The sequence below is a fragment of the Panthera leo genome, chromosome D2 (genome assembly GCF_018350215.1).
Source record: "Panthera leo isolate Ple1 chromosome D2, P.leo_Ple1_pat1.1, whole genome shotgun sequence".
Lineage (NCBI taxonomy): Eukaryota > Metazoa > Chordata > Mammalia > Carnivora > Felidae > Panthera > Panthera leo.
Genome location: NC_056689.1, coordinates 34,575,001 through 34,597,839, shown reverse-complemented (window position 1 = coordinate 34,597,839; position 22,839 = coordinate 34,575,001). Strand labels below are relative to the sequence as shown.

General features: G+C 36.8%; 1 protein-coding gene across 8 annotated transcripts in view; it reads right to left on the bottom strand.

Moving 5' to 3' along the window:
* Positions 1–22,839, bottom strand: part of ADK (adenosine kinase) — a 517,703-nt gene that overhangs the window by 18,744 nt on the left and 476,120 nt on the right. For all 8 annotated transcript variants that reach the window (XM_042909145.1, XM_042909147.1, XM_042909148.1 and 5 more), the window contains one exon: positions 20,849–20,935. In XM_042909145.1, the coding sequence (XP_042765079.1) occupies positions 20,849–20,935 (87 nt within the window). The remainder of the gene's footprint in view (positions 1–20,848; positions 20,936–22,839) is intronic.

Genomic DNA, 22,839 nt, shown 5'->3' with positions numbered 1-22,839 from the left:
TTACAGTTATTCGTTTAGGGAGGTTGAACACTTTTCATATGCCTCCTAGTCATTTGTATTTCTTTTTATAAACTGAAGACAACTTTTATCTATTTTTCTATTGGAATACTTCTTTTACTGATTTTTAAGAGACAGTCCCAGTTTATCTATTATATATGTTGCAAACACTTTTCCTTACTTTGTCATTTGCCTTTTATTTTTATTGTTATGTAGATATATTAATCTTTCTTTAATAAATTTTCCACTGAATTTAGGCTGAGTGAGGTTTTCCACAGCATGAGATTGAATAAACATCAGGCTATATTTTCTTTTAGTTCATTTGTGGTCGTTTAACTCTTTATTCCATCTGGAAATTCTTTGAGTATGGTGATTGGTAGTAATTAACCTTTGTTTTTCCCAAAAAGCTATATTTTTGTTCCACCACTATGCCTTAAGTAATCCATCCTGTTCCAAGTGTTTTTAAACATTTTATTTGGAAATAATTTTACATTTACAGAAGAACTGCAAGGATATTACAGAGTGCTATTTTACCCATCCTGACTTTATTAAATTTCTATATGTGTTTCCTTTCATTTTTACTTTTTGGTCATATCAATGCAATATACTTTAGAAACATTTTTATTCAAAACAATAAAAAAGCAAATTTTATGTGTGTTTAAAAAGACAACATCATCATTTCCTAATTTCAAAGATGATTTTTTATTTTCTGTTTGCTTTTCTCATTTCGTAAATGTTCTATAATAAGAAATATTACTTTTATAATAAGAAGTATTACTTTTATAATAAAAAAACCCAACAAATATTATTTTAAACAATAACACTGGGATGTTTAACTATTCAGATAGATAGTTATGAATAACTCATTCAAAAATTTCAGCTAAGTGATGTTTTGTTCTAACAGTTTTCCACTTATTTCTTTAGAGTTCATTAATAATTGTAGTCACTTGGGAATACAGCTTTCCACAAAGTAAATCAGTGTAAGTACAATGAAATTGGTCACTCTTCTTAGAAGATTCCTCAAGGACATAAAGATCTTCACTACTTTCTGTATTTTATACTTAGGGAAACATAGGTAATGTGAGAGGGAACATCTTACAAAATTTCTGAGTAGACTTAAGCACAGTCTTTCTTTCTCGAATGAAGTCTTCATCTATAGAAACTATATGCCAAGTAAATCAGTCTGCATCTTTTGAAATGGAAATTCAAGGGCCAATGCTTCCTTAGCAGGGATTGCTGGGAAAATTCCTGACAGAATTAAGCAGAAAGGATCACTGTACTTGGATAGAGTGGCTATTATGTGATATCAATGAAAACAAGCTTTTTGGTAAAAACTGTGAGGTAACTGGCCATAAGACACTCAGCACCACAGGACGCTGATGAAGCTGGGAAACATAGGGTTCACACATATACTGAAGATACTGGTAAAATGAGATAGGTAGAAGAAAAGTTTTTCAAACACTTTGGTATTTAAAAAAAATTAATAAACTCTATTCTTTGGAGCATTTTTAAATTTACAGAAAAACTGAATGGAAAGTACAGAGTTCCTTTATACCCTCTCATCCCCGACCTCCCCCCCGCCCCACCATCCCTCAGTTTCCCCTATCACTAATATCTTGCACTGGTGTGGTACATTTGTTACAACTGCTGAGCCAATATTGATTCATTATTAACAACTAAAGTCCATGGTTTACATTAGGGCTCACTTTTTGTGCTATTCACTCTTTAAGAGTTGAAAAATATATAATGATCTGTTTTCCACCATTACAGTATCATACAGAATAGTTTTATTGCCTTAAAAAAACTCTTGTACTTTACCAACTTATCCCTCCCTACTCCCCACCCAAGCCCTTGACTACAACTGATATTTTTACTGTGTCCATAGTTTTGCCTTTCCCCAAATACCATATAGTTGGAATCATACAGTATACAGCCTTTTCAGAGTGGCCTCTCTAATTAAGTACTATGTGTTTAAGTTTCCTTTGTGTCTTTTCATGGTCTGATAGCTCACTTCTTTTTGTGGTTGAATAATATTCCATTGCATGGATGTATCACAGTTTATCTAGTCACCCACTGAAGGACATGTTGGTTGCTTCCAAGTTTTGTCAATTAAAATGAAGGCTGCTGTCAACATCCATGTGCATCTGTTGTAACATGGACATAAGTTTTCAATTTATTTGAGTAAATACCAAGGAACATGATTACTGGGTCATATGGTAAAAGTGTGTTTTGTGAGAAATTGCCAAACGGTTTTCCAAAGTGGCTGTGCCATTTTGCATTCCCATCAGCAATGAAAGAGAGTTCCTGGTTCTGCACATTCTCACCACATGGGCCATACACATAAATTCAAGAAGTTGGTAAAATGATATGAGTGAAAGAATGGTTTTTCCATGAAAAAAATAAACGTTTACTTAAAAAGAAGAACCTCTCTAAACAAAATGGACTGTTTAAAAGTATACGCATTATACCAACCTCACTTATCTATTTCACTGTTTGGTAAATTTACTTAGTTTATTATATGCTTTTTGTCTTAGAAAGCTACATGGTTCACCTAAGATTCCACTGTTACTTTCCAGGGTTTTGGCTCAGATTATTGAGGACTGGGTCAATGATCTAATGAATCATTTAAATTCCTGGTTGTTATAATATTATGATTTTCCTACTGCCTCCATTCCTCGCCCGACCCCAGCTCCTTCATTTAAGTTATCAATGTTCTTTATACATGAGTAATATCAAACTACACACTTTATATAGTGACAAGTTAATTACATAGTTATTAAGAGATAATGTGGGAGTAGTAACATAAGTTATCATGTAATTTACCTTTGTTCTTTGAGACATTACTGTGTAATTAAAGCAAACCTGATGTAATATTTTACAGCAACTAACAGTGCTGAATTCTATATTCCCCGTCTTCCATGTAAAAAATGTGCTCTCAGTCATTTCTGGGTCAATTTGATCTTTCAATTCTTTGTTTTCCACCTTTCTTAAATATCTACACTTTGGTAATGATTTATGTGCTTTCTTAAACTGGCCTGCTATACTCTCTATACCAATAGTTACCAGATACATGTTGCCACATGGCATATGAGACAGTCAACTTTAAGGCTGTATTTTTATTACATGTAGTTGCTTTAGAGAATAAGATATATACTAAAACTTTGACTAGTATAATCCTCAATTTATTGGACCCATGCTACTACCACTCCTATACTTGATTTTTTATTATAAGAAGCAAATGAAAAGAAAGTAAAAACCCAGAATGCTATAAAAATATTTTGATTTATCCAGTCAACCAAAAGCTATTGAATGCCTATACCATTACTAGACATCATGACTCAAAGATGGATAAAACATAGTGCTTGTCTTTGAGAATTTTATAGTTTTAGGAGAGAAAGCTATGTAAATACTTTAAAAATAATCCCGGCAGAAGTGTGAAGCATGAACTTACTAGGAAAGAGACTGTTGGCAGAGAGATCAAATGTGAATCTACTGTAGTACTTTAGGAGTGGTTTGCAAACTGTGGTCTCTAGATCACCTAAGTCTTATCCTAGACCTACCAAATCAAAACCTGGATAGGGCCCAGAAACTGTCTTTTAATGAGTCTTCCAGGTGGTCCTTATACATGCTCAAGTTTGAGAAACACTATCCTAGGTGATAGATAATAAGGTCAGGAAGTAGAAAAAATAGGTTTAGTGATCTGATGTGAGTGCTGATGAAAATGTAAACAGTTAAGGACCATTCTGTGGCTAAAGCTTAGGAAGCTGAGTGGACAATGAAACATGGGTTATGTACCAGGCTCAGTTCACGTCGAGTGCTCTTCACTAGAGATGATCATTGCTTTCTCTGGGGAGGACCTACCCTTTACTCCACTCCCACCTGTCAGTGGAGGGAATACCAGCAAAGGTCCTAGGTAGGACAGTACAGGTGTGCTGTTATTTAATGCGCTGGACATTCACTGGGCATTCTGGCAAACCAAATTTAAATAACTACAGGAAAACTTCAACATATTCTGTGAAAGCCTGACTGGAGCCTCTGATCTGTATGCCATTGCCTGTTACAACAGGAACTGATGTACAGATTTATGATCTTGACAATTAGTTTTCTTATTTGTATTATAAATACTCAGGACAATTGATATTAGATGTTGCCTTCTTTCTCAACACATGCATTCTCTCCAGATTTACCTCTATTTTTTAAAAAGTCATCTTATGTGTAACAAGGGGCTTGAACTCATGACCCTGAGATCAAGTCACATGCTCTACCAACTGAACCAGCCAGGCATCCCTCCATATTTACCTCTTTTTTTTTTTTTTTTTAAACTTACCTCTATTTTAAGTAACAGTAGGAAAAAGAGATCTGTGATCGGTCTCTCTGTCATTGGCTTAGTTACATATACATACTAGCATGAGTTAATCTTTTTTCTTTAATTTTTAATGTTTTATTATCAATATTTGAGAGAGAGGGAGACAGAGCATCAGCAGGGGAGGGGCACAGAGAGAGAGAGGGAGATACAGAATTTGAAGCAGGCTCCAGGCACCAAGCTGTTAACACAGAGCCCGATGTAGGGCTTGAACCCATGAACCGTGAGATCATGACCTGAGCTAAAGTCAGATGTTTAACCAAATGAGCCACCCTGGTGCCTCAGCATGGGTTAATTTTTTTTTAATTTTTTTAAAAAATTAAAAAAAAATTTTTTTAACATGGGCTAATCTTTTTTTTTTTTTTTTTAATTATTTGAGAAAGAGAGAGATAACATGAGTAGGGAGAGGGGCAGAGGGAGAGAAAAAGAATCCTCAGCAGGCTCCAATCTCGGTGTGGAGCCTGATGCTGGGCTTGATCCCATGACCCTGGTATCATGACCTGAGCCGAAATCAAGAGTTGGATGCTCAGCTAACTGAGCTACCCAGACACCCTTAGCATAGGTGTATCTTAAATCAAGGCGACCCTATACTAAAGTATGGCCTACTTTACTATTTCCTGACTCATTCCATACCTTCTGACAAAATCCTGTGATAACAAGTTTCTTCACTAGAATGGTTTTTATTTGACGGAAGGGTGCAAGTTTGCTTTCAGCTGGCCATGTGACTGATTAATTCATTCACATAAAAAATATTTACTGAGTATTTACTCTATGCCAGGGACTTTTTTGGTTCCTAGGGATACTTTGGTGAATAAGACACACAGAGTCCCTGGTTCTCTTGAAGCTTATATTCTAATGAGGAAGATACAAAAAAAAAAAAAATCCGAAGTAATAAGTTAGTAATTAAGATAACTAAGATAATAAATAAGTAAATAAATTAATTCCAGAGAGGGGCGCCTGGGTGGCTCCATTGGTTAAGTGTCTGACTTTGGCTCAGGTCATGATCTCACAGTTTGTGGGTTTGAGCCCCAAGTCGGGCTCTGTGCTGACAGCTCAGAGCCTGGAGCCTGCTTCAGATTCTGTGTTTCCTTCTCTCTCTGCCCCTCCCCGCTCGCATTCTGTCTCTCTCTCTCTCAAAATAAGTAAACATTAAAAAATATATATAAAAAAAAAAAGATAATTCCAGACTATGTTAAGTGCTATTAAGGAAAATAACTATGTGTAGCAGTAGAGAATAGTAGTGAAGGGACCCACAGTAGATAGGATAATTAGAGAAGAGGTGACCTTTAAGTTGAAACTGAGGATGAGAAAGAGATAGCCATGTAAAGAGCAGGGAAAGACAATTCTAGGCCAAGGGAGCTCCATGTGTCCAAGGCCTAAAAGAAGAAGGCCAATATAATCAGAGGGCTGAAGCAAAGCTGAGAAAGAGAGCAGCATGAAATACAGATTCACAGATAGCGGATGGTATAGATCTTTTAGGGCAGATCTTTTAGGAGTTTAGATTTTTCGTCTAAGTGCAACTAGAAGCCACTGAAGCAAGGAAGTGAAGTAATTAAGTCTCTTCCTAGAAGGATTATTTTGGTTAGGGTTTAGAAAATGGAAAGGAGAGCAAGAAAGACTGAAAGTACAAAAATAAGTTAGGAGCCGCTGTAGTAAGTAGAAAACAGGCCTAAGCTAAGGTCATGGGAGAAAAGTGGATGAAGGTGAGGAAAGATGATATGAGATCTATTCTAAAAATTGACTCAAAAGAACTCACTGAAGGTATGGACACATGGAAAGAAATGCATCACTTATGCATTGCTGGTAGGCATGCAAACTGGTGCAGTCACTGTGGAAAACAGTATGGAGTTTCCTCAAAAAGTTACAAATAGAACTATCCTAAGACCCAGCAATTGTACTACTCCCAAATACATAAACACCAATTCAAAGGGATACATATACTCCTATATTTATAGCAGCATTATTTATAATACCCAAATTGTGCAAGCAGCCCAAGTGTCCATCAATAGATGCATGGATAAAGAAGATGTAGTATTGGGGCTCCTGGGTGGCTCAGTCAGTGGAACATCCAAGCCTTGATTTTAGCACAGGTCATAATCTCAGTTTCGTGAGTTTGAGCCCTGAATGGGCTCTGAGCTGACAGCACGGAGCCTGCTTAAGATTTCCCTCTTTCTCTGTCTCTCCTCTGCTTGCACTCTCTCTGTTTTCTCAAAATAAATAAATAAACTTAAAAAAAAAAAGATGTGGTATATATACATATACAGTGAAATATTACTCAGCCATAAAAAGAATGACATCTTGCCATTTGCAAGAATGTAGACAGAGCTAGAAAGTGTAAAGTTAAGTGAAATAAGTCAGTCAGAGAAAGAGAAGTACCATCCGATTTCACTCATGTGCAGTTTAAGAAACAAAACAAACAAGCAAAGGGGAAAAAAACCCAGACAAACAAAGAAACAGATTCTTAACTATAGAGAACAAACTGATGGTTATCAGAGGGGAGGTGGGTGAGTGAGACAGGTGAAATAGGTGATGGGGATTAAGGAGGGCACTTGTGAAGAGCACCCCAGGTCATGTATGGAATTGTTGAATCATTACACTGTACACCTAAAACCACTATAACACTATATGTTAGCTAACTGGAATTAAAATAAAAACTTAATTAAAAAAATGACTCCTAGGTTTCCAGCTTGAGATTCAGGGTATTTGATGTTCCGTGTGTTGTGTTATAGATGGATTGTGCTGTAGGGAACATTTTAAGAACCATGAGTATGAGAAAAAGGGTGTAGACAGGCACACCAACATACACATTCAGAGCTTATCCATCCATTATCCTTTTAAGAAAAGTCACCTCCCCTCTAACATTGGTTAGGGGGTTGGTTGATACACTTTGTGCATGTAAATCAACTCTTACTACTAACCAAACCCAGGGGAGGGGATCTGACCCAAGAGCAAACAACTTATGGTTCTGCCAGTGTGCTACGGATGAATGGCACAAAATTGAGCTAACCTAATGTTCTCTTTAAGGAGCCAGAATGGGAAGCCAAGAGAGACCAGGAAGTTGATTGTGAGGTAGGAAGATGCACATAGGCAATGACAGCTGACCAACATTAATGCGTGAGTACTGGAGTGAAGATCCATGAATATCTGCTATTCAGGTCCCTGGAACTGATTTGAATCTAGAATTACGATCTGGCTCCACTTTAAGTGAAAACCTGTCCAGTTTGGGCTCTTTTATGAGATTCATTTGATAACAGATTAACACGTAGTAATACCTTATGATGTGTCAGGCACTGTGTTTTACAAACATTATTTCATTTAACTTTCATGATAACCCAAGTGATAGAGGCACTCATTATCCTCATTTTTATAGATGAGGAAACTAAGGCTTAGAAATGTTAAGTAACTCGTCCGTAGTCCCACAACTAGTTAATGGCAGTACCAGGATTCACACCTATGTCTTGAGACCCATTGTCTTAACCACTCTGTTACAATGTCTTCCTTAATGCTTGTGTGCTTCCTTAAAAAAAAATTCCTTATCCTTAGCTAAACAAAATGGATTTCTGTTCCTTTTGTTCAAAGAGGCTTAAACCCAAAGTATGGCTACCTACTATATCTTACCCTCCCTTCCATGCCAACAAGGTCCCTCACATAGTGTCATTCTTAAGAAGATTGAATAGAACAAAATACATAGCTGTACTGTAGGGATTTTAAAATGTACATGTAAAAATAGGGTGCTAATTATAAATCCATATCTTTTCTTTTCCCTCTGCTTTTGAATACTTTAATATAGAATAAAGATTTAAATAAAACTGTGAAGGGGCACCTGGCTGGCTCAGTTGGTAGAGCATGCAACTCTTGATCTTGGGGTTGTGAATTCAAGCTCCATGTTGGGCCTAGAGCTTACTTCAATACATACATACATACATACATACATACATACATAACTGTAGAAAACCAATTTCCTCTATCTCCTGAAAAATTGAAAGAGCGAGCTCTGGTGGTGCCCTCTTATGTAACAAAACTTTATAATCTGCTATTTCATGGCTTAATGACTTAACTCAGGGTAGAATTTAGCTTATCATTACATAGCATTTCAAAGGCAAAGAACGCTCTCCCAAAATCTTTCACTGTCCTTTTTGACAGTTGCTTCCAGGCTTCAGAAGAGGTCATCCCTCAGATTATCATCATTTTTATAAGTCATTTAGGCAGGTGAGCAGTAGTACCAGAAGGCATGAGAAGTTCAACCATAGTGTAGTAAATAAATGACTATACGTAAGAGAGGAAGACTAATTTTAAATCTAATGATTATTTTATTTTATTTTATTTTATTTATTTTTTTAATGTTTATTTATTTTTGAGACAATGCGAGAGACAGAGTACAAGCAGCGGAGGGGCAGACAGAGGGAGACACAGAATCTGAAGTGGGCTCCAGGCTCTGAGCTGTCAGCCCAGAGACTGACGCAGGGCTCGAACTCATGAACTGTGAGATCATGACTTGAGCCGAAGTCGGATGCTTAACCAACTGAGCCACTCAGGCACCCCTTATTTTATTTATTTTATAGAGACAGCATGAGCAGGGGAGAGGAGCAGAGGGAGAGAGAGAATCTTAAGCAGACTCCATGCTGAATGTGGAGCCTGACACTGGGCTCAATCCCATGACTCTGGGATCATAACCTGAGCTGATATCAAGAATTGGATGCTCAACTGAGCTACCCAGGCATCCCAAACTTATTTTAAATAAGTTTTCAGTTTTGTGTTCATCATCCTAGGTGATTTTTTTTTGACGATGACATTTTTGAAGCCATTTGCAAGAGGGCGGGTAGAGTGTTTATATGAATACCTTTTATCAAATTTAATAGCTAATTCAATTTCTATAGAAGGTAAGCAACTCCTCAGTCTGAACTTTTCTTTACACAGGTGTACAACTTGAAAAAAATCATTTTTAATATTTATTTATATTTGAGGTAGAGAGAGGCAGAGCACAAGTGGGGGAGGGGCAGACAGAGAAGGAAGCAATCCTAAGCAGGCTCCAGCTGAGCTGGAGCACAGAGCTTCATAGGGTGCTTGAACCCACTAGCCGTGAGATCATGACCTGAGCTGAAGTTGGATGCTTAACCAACTGAGCCACCCAGGTGCCCCACATCAACTTTTTTAATCTTTAAGATGATGACTAACTTATAGCAAGCCAGAATATTTTACTTTATTTAAAAAAATTTTTTTAATGTTTTAATTCATTTTTTGAGAGAGAGAGAGAGGGCAGAGGAGGGGTGGAGATAGTGGGAGACACAGAAACCGAAGCAGGCTCCAGGCTCTGAGCTGTTAGCACAGAGCCTGATGCAGGGCTTGAACTCACAAACGTGACCTGAGCTGAAGTCGGATGCTTATCCCACTGAGTCACCCAGTCGCCCCAAACCAGAATATTTTAGATTCTTTTTTAATGAAGAATGGTGGGGCATCTGGGTGGCTCAGTCAGTTAAGTGTCTGACTCTTGATTTTAGCTCAGGTCATGATCTCACAGTTGTGAGATCAAGCTCCATGCTGGGCTCTGTGCTGACAATGCACAGCCTGCTTGGGATTCTCTCTCTTCCTCTCTTTCTGCTCTCCCCCCAGATAAATAAATAAGCATTTAAAAAATGAAGAATGGTATCTAGGGGTGCCTGGGTGGCTCAGGTGGTTTGGCATCCAACTCTTGATATGGGCTTGGGTCATGATCCCAGGGTCTTGAGATCAAGCCCCCTGTTGGGCTCTATGCTGAGCATGGAACTGCTTAAGATTCTCTCTCCTCTCTCTCTCTCTCTCTCTCTCCCTCCCTCCCTCCCCCTATGCCCCTCTCCCCAGCTCCTGTGCTCTCTCTCTGAAAAAAAAAAAAAAAAAAGGTATCTAGAAACAAGGGTGGTATTGACAGTTTTATGTATTAAACATTTATGTTTGTAGTTTTATGTATTAAACATTTACATTTAATAAAGATGTTAACAGGGTATTTTTTCTATAACAACATGTGTTTTAAATATTTTATAATTGTTTTACTACTCCTTTGAAATGGATTTTCCAGAAAAATCATGTACTTTTGCTGGTTTGAGTACAGATCACGGTGTCTTTACATTGTGTTCTGGTGTTAGCCTAATTAGTGAGAAAAACTCTGGAAAACCTTTACCTGTTAAATTCATATACTTAACAAGTCACAACCTGGAAATCTTGCTCTATCTGAAAACACCATTAAAAGTGCTTGACTATTATTACTGGAGGAAATTTTTAATAAAAGCTAATTAAGCTACAAAACTCCCAAGTGGTTAACTGATTTTAGGGGCTAAATTTCTGGTACTTCTAATTATCCTCTGATGGCTTTACTTAGTGTTTCACAACCATGACAGATGACAATGAAAAGCTGCAGTGAAATTCATCCACCCTGACACTGTGCTAAGCACCGGTTTCTCCCTCTCCAAGTTAAATCAATACTCTGTTTGAGTAAACACATTTACAGCTTTATTAGAGTGTCTTGCTTGTTCTGTAACAGCTACTTGAAGCTGTGGTAACAAATCGACTCAACTCAGTTAAACCTAGAGAGCTGGGTAAGAGGCCCATCGATAAGGTTGTTATAAAAATAAACTGCAGGAGATCAGAAAGCTGGAGCAAACAGTCTGGTAAATGTCAATATTTTCCTTTAAGAGGATGACAAAAACAGTGAGATCATGTGGAAAGTCTTTGTCCCCCCCTTAAAAATGTTTCTTGTTTCAATTGGATAAAAGCATTTCTACTTCTTGTGCACAACTCTTCTGAATGAAATTTTTGCTTCCTAATTCCCATGTGCATGTGGAACAGGAAGCTGATGTAAATACTTGGTATTTTCCCTGCCATTTCAGATTCTTAATTTCCTTCATATTTAGAGGCTTATTTTGGTTCAGTGCCTTTGTAAAATGACCTTATTCAAGTTATATGGAGTACCTGGATGGCTCAGTCTTACCTTCTTTTTCTTAATGAAACAGAACTTTTGTCATGTACATTTGGGAGGTCATTGCAATGCAGTACTTACTCTTGCTAGAATATCTGTGAGACCTGATGTTGTACTTCCCAAATTAGGCCTTCCATATTTATGTATTTAACAAGACCAAACAGTGTTAGCTTTAGATAGGCCACACAACCTCCTAACTAGTGGTAGTACATAAAAATGTCTGCTACCTATTAGGAGTGAGCTTCCACAGTGGCTATAGCCCTACCAAATAAGATCTCATATACCCTCTTTTAGAGTTTCACAGGTTGCTCAAAGGACTAACATCTGGCAGGAAATTCCCACTTCAATTTGGCTAGCTTAGACTACCCAGATGTGACAAAGTAATGGTTTCCCTCAAGGGAAAAGTGCTCAGATGTGAACTCTTTTTCTTTCATTTTCTATGTAGTCTAGTTAGTAAAATTTTGTTTTCTTATGTTTTGATTTCATATTGACTACCAACTAGTCATGAACTCAAGTAACAAGTTATGATCCATATATATGCTAGAAAATACATAGTTTTCTGGAAAAAGAAAATCAACAAACATTAAATTTTGAAACAACCTAAAAAGCTACTTTGCCTGCCAGGGAAAGGTCTGACTTAGCAGGTATTTGTATAATGAAAACCAAAGCCTAAGTAGTGTCAGATGGGCAAGTGACTGACATGGACAGGAAGTCAATTCAGTGCAAAGGTTTCTTTATAATAGCTTAGCACCACACATCCTCCCACACAAAATGAGCAACTGAGCAGCATGGTATAATATATGGGCAAGTGGCCAGTGCTGTAACTATGAGGATAACTTATTTCCTCTTTCTGGTGACTGAAAATGGAAACCTGTCAAATTCTATTAACATGGCATGGGATACTGCATTTGAATTAAAAAACAAAACAAAACTCAAACCAAAAACCTTTTAAATGCCCCCAATTCAGGCAAGATCCTGAAGAGGACCACTAAACCATATGTTTTACTTGTATAGTTAAGTTGCTCTTCTGCCCCAACCCCTTTCAAAATACTGCTTTAAAAGATCATTCCTCCTTATGAATCAAAAATGTGCAAGATTAGGTTAGAATTTGAATTTTAAACCTAATGCGTGATCTCTGTTGTGGTTCTTCCCAAAATAAGAGTTTTAGCATATGCTTTTGTTTATAGTTAAAGTCAAACATCTTGGATATCCATATGCCAAGAAAATGTACATCAAAGACTTCTATCTATTTGGGATATTGACTCTTGTCTTGACCTATATATTTCTAAGAGGCCTATATAACAGACTGCTTAATGAAAAACTTTCATCTGGGTTATTAACATGTGTAATTATTGAACCATGAATTAATGAGTCAGGAGATCTGTCTCCTAGTACTACATATTTGCAATTAAGTCCCTTTCTATGGGATTCACTTTCCTCATCCATCAAATGGGGACTTCTGAACAGACCATGGCTTTCATACCTAACATCGACTCGTTCCAGGGCGTTGTTTATGAGCCACCAAATAAAATGTGAATAAGACCAAATGAGGATTTGTTTAATCTCATTTCATTCTGATTCAGATAAGACCTCATTTGAACATACTTTGGTGACTGTAAACAGTTTGAAAACCTGAAAACCAGGAAATGTGATTTTTAAAAGTATTCCCTTTCAGCACTAACATATAATATAGTTAAAAAACAAAAAGGCTCATCAGGACAAGGAAGGTCACAGCTGCCAGAATAAGAAGATGATAGAAAACTTATTTATGTGAGCATATTTATGCCCGAATTCATAAGCAAGACAACTAATATTGTTATTTAACTCAACTGAAAAACCTTCATTTGCTCAGCTGACAATTCTTACCAAAGGGTGATTCTAAAATTTTAAGAGTGTTTGATGATAGAAACTGGTTTTTAATTTGCCATCTATTTCATGGACTAGAAATAAAACAAACATATCTCGGGGCGCCTGGGTGGCTCAGTTGGCTAAGCATCCGACTTCAGCTCAGGTCATGATCTCTCAGTTCATGAGTTCAAGCCCTGTGTCGGGCTCTGTGCTGACAGCTCAGAGCCTGGAGCCTGCTTTAGATTCTGTGTCTCCCTCTCTCTCTGCCCCTCCCCCACTCATGCTTTGTCTTTCTCTCTCTCAAAAATAAACATTAAAAAAATTTCTTCAAAAAAACCAAACATATCTCATCTCTATAAAAGGTCAATGTTAGCTGGATAATTAAATGAAAAAAAAAATTAAGAGCCAGTGTTCATACCCCAGGTTTGGGAATTCATATATCTGAAGTGAGAACAGTTGTGAATTTAGTAATTGTGTAATTTATGTTTTATTCAGACTATTGATAGTAAGCAGCTTTACAACATCAGAGGTTGTTTCATACAAATTTTCATATAAGTAGTTTGGAAAGTTGTTTTTAATCACTTTTTTACCATGACTAAGACTTCTGCTAGGTCCCAAGATTAGCCAGGCTATGCATCAGCACTACTAACATGACTTTAATTATTTTATTTATATAAATTACAAAGCCAATGAAGGTACACTGTAACAAATTCAAACACAATTAAGACAAGATCTAAAACTGAATACATTTAGCTTCATGAAAACTTATTATATTGCTCCTACTTTTTTTAATCTTGGTATTTATTGATTGATAAAATCTGTTAGGTCATAGACAGGCATCAGTCTATAGACTAGTGTTTAGAAAACCATTTTGGCTATTTCTCCTCCTTTGGAGGGGAAGATAAGATGATATACTAATGGAACAGAGTATAACAAAATAATTAGTGCTAAGAACTCTGGGGTCAAACTTTGAGTTTGAATCCTGGTTTTCACTGTGACTTTGGGCATACTTGATCTTTTCCACCTCTGAGACAGAGGAACTGCCCAGCTGAGCCTTGGCCTAACTGCCAATCAACAGACTTGTGGAGCTAAATAAATGGTTGTTGTTTTAGGTCACAAAGTTTTGGGGGTGGTTTGTTATGTATACAACTAATACATGTTATATGAACCAGACAGATATGGTAGGTAAGATTGATCAAGTCCATGTAATAGCAGTTGGGTCCACTAATGAATTCAAATTAGTTCCATTTGACTAGTAAATATTCAAGACCAGGAAAGTGATACGCATATATTTTGCCATTTCACAATTCTATCTAAGAAAATTAACTTCAGAAATGTTGCTTATGACATTTCCTCTGGCCCTCTGTCACTAAATACAATCTTATAAATATCAACATTGTTTTCTTAGAATAAATATTTCTCAATAACCTTCAAATTTAGAAAACTTAGGTTCATATTTGAGCTTCAGGGTCTGATAATCTACATGGCTCAGACTATCTGTCTTATTGAAATCTCCCAGAAGACAAAGTCCTTTGAATTCCATTATCTATTTATAATTGTTCTAGGTGGAGGACATCCAGGATACTAGTTCTTTGAGGAAGCATTCATGTTTGTGAGAAATTCTAGACTTTACAACTTAATTATTTTTTTTAAACGTTTATTCATTTTTGAGAGAGAGAGAGAGAGACAGAGTGTGAGCAGGGGAGGGGCACAGAGAGAGGGAGACACAGAATCCAAAGTAGGCTCCAGGCTCTGAGCTGTCAGCACAGAGCCCAACACTGGACTCAAATCCATGAACTGTGAGATCATGACCCGAGCCGAAGTCGAATTCTTAACCAACTGAGCCACTCAGGCGCCCCCAGACTTTATAACCTAAAATTATCCAGTATTCCATGTGAACTAGTTATTTCTATTTTTTTTGTCATGGCTTCAGAATCATCTACCTCTTTAAGCCAACAAAGGCTTAAATAACTTTAGGCAATTGTTCTTGAAACTTGTTCCTGGTCCCACATCAGCACTAGAATAGCATGTCGTGAAGTGTCCTATGACTGTGCATCGCAGAGTGTCCTATGACTGTGCAAGGTATGAATCCCCCCTCCCCCACTGTGAACTTGGGCTGCTGTCCATGGTGAATTTCTTATTCTGAATGATGAAGTCAATTTCATACTGCATTTGATGGTTTTAAGGAAAACCGCTGCCTAAGAAATAAATTCCTGGGTGGCTCAGTTGGTTGTGCATCCGACTTTGGCTCATGTTATGATCTCACAGCTCATGAGTTCGAGCTCCGTTATCGGGTTCTGTGCTGACAGCTCAGAGCCTGGAGCCTGCTTTGGATTCTGTGTCTCCCTCTCTTTCCGCCCCTGCCTTGCTCACGCTCTCTCTCTCTCAAAAATAAATAAACATTAAAAAAAAAAAAGAAAAAGAAATAAAATACCAAAGATGTCCTACTGAAGTTACAAGACAGGGAAAGGTATTATTGTTTCCTTGGGTGTGGGTGTGGGGGTGAGTAGGAGTATGCAACTCGTATCTTGGTCATCATCCAATAAATCCTCTGCATACAATGAGTGCTATATGAAAGTTTTGATTCTTGAGTGAATTGTTGTGAGAAATGACATATTTAAGTTATTTTCTAATTTTCTGAGTTGGACAGCTAAGAAAAGAGGTAGTGCAGAAAAAATATCACAAGAATTCTGTGCCACTTCTTTGCATAGCACAATTTAGCAGCAATTAAGAACAGGAGAGCAAGTTACACGTTTGGGAACAAATAAACAAGGTGAGAATAGAAAATACGAAGATAATTTAGAAAATCCCCATGACTCTCAGACGTATAGACACGTGTTACTTGAGAAGGAAGTAGCATCCTTGTTTGAGAAACTTAGACCTTTTTCTCTTAACCAAAATTCTTTTTGAAAATGAATTATAAAGTAAAATTGATGTTTCTTCTTATTAGATGGGAAATAGAGTAATTATTTACATTGTGATTGCTAAGTGCATTTAATAGTCATTTGTATACTATAGGTAATATCTTTTAGGGTGATATATTTTCTCTGCTAAAGCTGTCATGAGAAACTTAAAAATAAAAAGTATTAGAGGTTAGCACAGTTACTTTACTGTCATTCAAAAGAAACTGTTCTAAGCTATATATGGCTCTTAACTACATTTAACGAAGCTTTTTTAATCCTAAGAATGTTGGTCCTTGGGTGAGGTCTCCAGTCTTTTATCTGAGAGCTATATATATATATGTTCTTGGGTATAATCTGTCAAAGGTGTACTCACTTTTAGTGATTTGTAGGTCTAGTCCATATTCCTACAGCTGCCATAAAACTTACAACTAAATCATATTAGATTAACACAGGCTGGTATTGACAGCCCACTGGGAACATATTGATTAGGTCCCCTTTCATGTTATTTGTTATGATTTTTCTTCTCAGTTTCATTTACCGGGATGACACAGGGGAAGAGATTTCACCAGGAACAATGACAGTGCCTGTCACAAAATGTTCTCAATGTTTCCATTTGTTACTATGGCAGTGACAAAGAGGGTTCCAAATGAAAAGGCAGACCTGCTGTGACAAAGCACAGCAGGACAACAGGAAGAAATTTTCTCCTGACCTGGGAAATTAGGAAATCACACTTAGAGATTATAGAATTGTCTCCATTTCCAAGGGTACAATCGTAGCACTTGGGCTTTTGAGGGAGAATGTGAAAAGGGTAGTTCCATCAGGCCTGGCTATGGACAAATAAAGGGCAAATGTTACAGAGTTCTTAAGATCTCCAAATAGAACAAGGAAGCATGCTTGTAGAGGCTAGAGGGAATTGTCACTGTTACTGAACACTTGAGATGGAACTATGAATTTAATTTATATACATTTGGGGTACTCATTTTAAAATTATACATGAAAATCTATGATGTACTATAGTTATATATCTCTTATGTGGCTAATAAGAACACATGGCACTCTGGGACTGGGATATGTAATTAGCACATGGTAGATGAAGTGATGCTTCATCTAAGAAACTGGGACTGGAATATAGTAATGCAAAGTCACAAAAGACAGAAATACTCTTAAGCCAACAAAACTCAAAAGTAATAGGAGGAATATATTAACTATCTAAGGATAGAATGTGTCAGTCAGAGGAGATATGTTAATCAGGCAATAAAATAGAGCAAAGAAGAAGAAACTACATAGTAAATGTAAAAGCTGCTATTGCCTCTCCATTCATATTCAAGGTAGAGAAGTAAGCTTCAACAGCTGGAGTATTTCCGATCCCAGTAGAAAGCCTTTCCCTAGTGTAGAGATGGAAGTAGGGGTTTTTAACCAATGAGATTTTTGTTTTAGTATTTCCAACTAACAAGACCATCTCTATTGTAAAATGGAAAGCATTAGCTTGGTGCTATTAAATGGTTGATTCATATAACTCCTTGTATTCAGATTCCATGCTGACCCAGCAAGTTTACGATCTGTCTTTCTGTATCTCTGTAGTGCAATCGATTCTACTGCTTAGCAAAAAGCTCCTGGTTCAAACTCACCAGGGACTATAGTCCTTCGATTATTTTCCCTTTCACTTTCTCTTTCTTTTCTGCAACAATCTTACCCTAGAGTCCTCATGATTCCTATCAGATAACAAAAGCTCCTGTTCAATACACGAAATCATCTATTCAGATAACAGAAAGATTCTCTTTGGCAAAAAAACAGCTTTGGTTAGTAAGGCTGGTCTGTGGCTTTCAGTCCTAATGATGAGATTCCTCTAAAAGTTTAGAGAAGCAAGAGTGCAGTAAGGACACTGACTCTGGAGCCAGTCTGCCTGGATGAGAATTTTGTCCCTATTACTTTCTAGCTATGAGACTTTGAGCAAGTTACCTAACCCCTCTGTATCTCAGTTTTCTCATCAGTAAAATGGGGTTAAAAATAACCGACCTCAGTGAGATTTTATGAACATTAAATGAATTAATATTTGTAAAATGCTTAAGATGCTGATTGGCTAGTAGGTGCTGTATAAATGTTACCTATTGTTATACTGTATAGTTTGACTTACACAGAATGTGCTAAACATGCCCAGATAAGTATTTCAGTTCTAAAATGACATTGGAGTGTTCATGTCATTGCATGACTCAATCTGTCAGGATCTGATTATCCTGGAAATTGATCAGAGTAGGGTTAAAGTGAGAAACATGGCTACCTCATTGAGGTAGTACCAGTAAAGTCCTGCCTACTGTCAGCCTGCCTTCCACCTTCTCTATAGTGATTTCAACAGCATGTAGTGAAATCCACTGTTTGGATCCAGGGTATGATGAAAGTGAAAAAAGTGAGGAAGCTGCCAACATATTACACAAGGGGTTGACAAATTAGAGCCTGAGGGCCAATTTCAGCCTGTGGCCTGTTTTTGTGTAACTGGAGAGATACAAAAGGTTTTTACATTTTTAGAGTGTTGTAAAAAACCTAAACCAAAACAAAAAGCAAATACACAAGCAAACAAAACTGGAATATGTAATACAGCTTGCATGTGACTTGCAAACCTAAAATATTCACTTTCTGGCCCTTTATAAAAAAAGTTTGTGGATCCCTGTTCAACATACTTCCCTTACCACTTACCTCACTGTACCCCAACAATAAATCATAGGTAGGTAGAGTGAAATAAAAAAGAGGCTGAAAATCCTATAACAGAGAGCCCAAGTGTCTTGGTGAGGTAGTTTATTTATTTAAAAAAAAATTTTTTTTTAACATTTATTTATTTTTGAGAGACAGAGAGAGACAGCATGAGCAGGGAGGGGCAGAGAGAGAGGGAGACACAGAATCCAAAGCAGGCTCCAGGCTCCGAGCTGTCGCACAGAGCCCAACGCAGGGCTTGAACTCAGAAACTGCGAGATCATGACCTGAGCCGAAGTCGCACGCTTAACCGACTGAGCCACCCAGGCACCCTGAGGTAGTTCATTTATTACCCTTACCATGATACAAATGGGTAGCTTCAGTACCCTAAGAATGACTTCTCTCACCCTCAGAAAGTCCCTATGTTTTTACCCAGTACTGGGAACTTATAGGTAGGTATTTGTAAAGGAGTTTGTTTTTGCAGGGCAGCCCAGGACTGAAGGTAGTGACTAATTAGGTCACTATTAAATATGATGGTACCTTACTAAATATTAAAAAAAATAGAACACTTAATGTTTTAAGTATTTAAAGTACTTAAATAATGCACACACAAGGTATAAGTTTAAAAGTTATGTACTGGGGTGCCTGGGTGGCTCAGTCAGTTAAGCATCCAACTCTTGATTTAGGCTGAGGTCATGATCCTGAGGTTGTGGGATCGAGGCCTGCATCGAGCCCTGTGTTGGGCTCTGCGCTTAGTATGGAATGTGCTTGAGATTCTCTCTCTCTTCCTCTCCCTTCGCCCTTCTCCCCACTCATGTGCACACTCTCTAAAATTAAAAAAAAAAAAAAAAGTTATGTACGAATATTCCGGTTTAACCAATTTTAAGTGAGAAATCCATGGTGCTTCTTTAATGTATTACAGAATTTAGCCCAATTTTGGATAAGATATTTTTAGCCTACATGGATTTACAGCTCTGAAGAAATAAGGCATAGAAAAAATAGCTGCAAAATACTCTAATCAATGATAAAGACTCTCAGAGCATAGACACAAAAGATACAAGCATGGCAGTAAAATAGAATGTTATGTGTGGTATGTACTCTTTCCAAAGAAAAGGACATGCATTGGGGCATGTATGAGTCTATTGGTTAACAGCTCATTTAAGAGTAGGCATGAATATTTTCAAAGAAGGAAACATGAGAAATTTATGTTGGTGAAAAAGATCATTAAAAGAATATCTATATTTTAAACAATACTACATAATTTGAGATAAGTTTCCCATGATTCAAATTATCTTCCAAGGAAAGGAGGACAATGGTCAACTCTATTTGCCTTTTTTGTCCCTGTTCAAGCCTGATGTTATAAACAGAGATCAGGAGGGACTCTTCTGGATTATCAGTCAGGAATGTAAAGCTTTCTAGAGACCACAGTCTAGCTTAACTACACTTAACTAGAAGGGGTTTAGACATAGGAAAAGAACCTTTGAAACAGATTTTAGATCAATCTAAGTCATCAAGCAAAGGATCTTCCAACTGTCTTCAACTTATTTTTGAGTATTCATTCTAAAAATGATTTAGTCCTTACAAATTGTGCCACCCAGGTGCCCTGTGCCAGTTCTTACTAAGCCTGAATCAGACAAAAATTTAACCCTTCCTAGTATATCATAAACATTTAACTACTGTGTTAAAAACAGATGTTTTAACCAAATGATACAATCTAAAGACACCATCCTTAGTTATTAGAATACTGTTTAAAATTCACCACAACTTGTTTAGAAGAACAACAATGTGTTGACATTTAAGCCTGAAGGACTATGAATATACTATATACTATACTTGATGCAGCTTGTTTAAGCAATATTCTCACACACAAATGACTGGGGTACAGCATAATAGAAAATTATCTTTAAGCCAAAAATAAGTATTTTTCCTGTTGTAAAATACCTTATAATATTCACAGTGATAGTAGCATATGGAAAGAACATTAGGAGTTAATTATTTACAAGAAGAAATTAAGTTATTAAATTCATAAATCTTGGCTAAGTGGTAGAGGCAAGGGTTAAAGGAAATGTTTAACTTGTAAGTATGAAATAAATGAGTCTGTACCTCCAACAAATGCATCTCCAGCTCCATTGGTATCAACAATTTCTTCCTGGTTTTGATCCAAGACAGCAAATGCGGTGACTTCATTTTCTGCAAGTAGAGCCAAAGAAAGGCAGACTGACTTCTCTTTATAACACTCAATATACAAACTCACCTAGTAAAGTTTGAAGCTCCTTGACCATTCATTATCAAACAGAGAGACAGAACCTGAGTTCCATATTCTGTACATGAGTACTTGGGAACCAAGGTGCAAAGTCATCTGTAAACAATGCTTTTCTGAGGTACTTTTCAGCATATACATGCTGTATGTGTTATATCTGGGTAGTTCACATATTTTGGGAATGACTGTATATCATAGCAGTACCTTTCTGGACAGTATAAATACTTGAACAGAAACTACGAGCAAAAGAAAGTGTTTGTAAGGATTGGATCATGGATCTCTAATAAAGCTTCAAGCCTGACTGCATTCTTGGCAGTGAAATCTTGGATACAGTTGAAGAGCTGTAAATTTAAAATATATAAATAATGAGTCTTGGGTGTTTCTCTACAGATAATCACAATGGTATAATAAAAAATGTAAGTACTATTCCGTTATGATACTTCATGCCAATGTTAAGAATTTCTGATTTTAGTGGGCTCATTACAAATAACCTAATCTGGTTACTTTTTACAAAGGAGTTCCTATTTCTTTTAAACTATATGTCAACTAGCAAAAGGGAAAGCTACCACTGAGTGCTTGGGTAGGACAAAAGGGACAGTGCAATGGGTTCTTGTCTTACAGCAGTCTGAACCAGGGCTTGGTTGTTTTGACTATAACGTAACCTAATACTTTAAACTTGGCCCTTAACAGTGGAATGGAGTTACTTGTGATGAAATTTGGCCCAGAGGACATCTGTAAAAAATTGGATAGTGCTTTTTATTGGTGGCTTGAACTTCTGAAATCACAAAATTTGCATCCCTTATGGGGACAAATATGGCCAAAGACTTGTACACTTCACTCTCACCTAAGAGAGAGGAAAAAGAGATATTGAACACCTTAGGGTCTTAATAAAGAACCTAAGAATCTCAAAAAGCATGTTCTGGGGGCACCTGGGTAGCTTAGTTGGTTAAATATCTGACTTTGGCTCACGTCATGATCTCCTGGTTTGAGTTTGAGCCCTGCATCAGGCTCTGCGCTGATAGCTCAGAGCTTGGATGCTGCTTAGGATTCTGTGTCTCCATCTCTTTCTGCCCCTCCCCGCTCATGCTCTGTTTCTCTCTCAAAAATAAATAAACATTAAAAATAAAAAAGCATATTTTGTCTGCCTTCTCTTACCTGGTACTAATGTTACTTTCAACAAGAGATAAGCTCAGATATGATAATCTTCAAGATGAAGATTCTTCGCTTAGTGATCCCTTTGACCATATGACTGTAGATGCTAACACTCCATATCAGAAGCATCTACTTAAACTCTTTAAGTAACTAACTTTCCACATTTTGTAACACCAGGACAACATGGTAGTTAACAACATTTTGATTAATTAGAAGTTAAGGCATAAATATCCAGGATTAAATTTTCTAGGGAGAGTGTAGTATATATTGCTACAAAGGCAGAAAAAAAAAGTAAGCAGACTTTACTAGAAATAATTAGGAAAGGGCTACAATCTGATTTAGGCAAAAGGACTATACCATAAATATTTATAAAGAAATCTGATTTTATTACTTCCAAGTACAAGTCATACTATAAAGAGAATTAACAACTGTAAAGTAAGAACAAACAGCCACTAAATAAGTAAAATTGGCTAAGTTAATGATGCCATTACCATTTATAATAGGGTTACATTGTGTAATAATAAAATATGTCTATAAAACACTTAAGGTAATGCAAGTATTAATATAAGAATTAATTACTGGAGTATAGATTTTAAAATAATTACATACAAATGGTAAGTAAGCCATAATTAGATATAATTCCTTGAGTTCTTTGTTTGAAAAAGTCATTGATTTTTGGTTG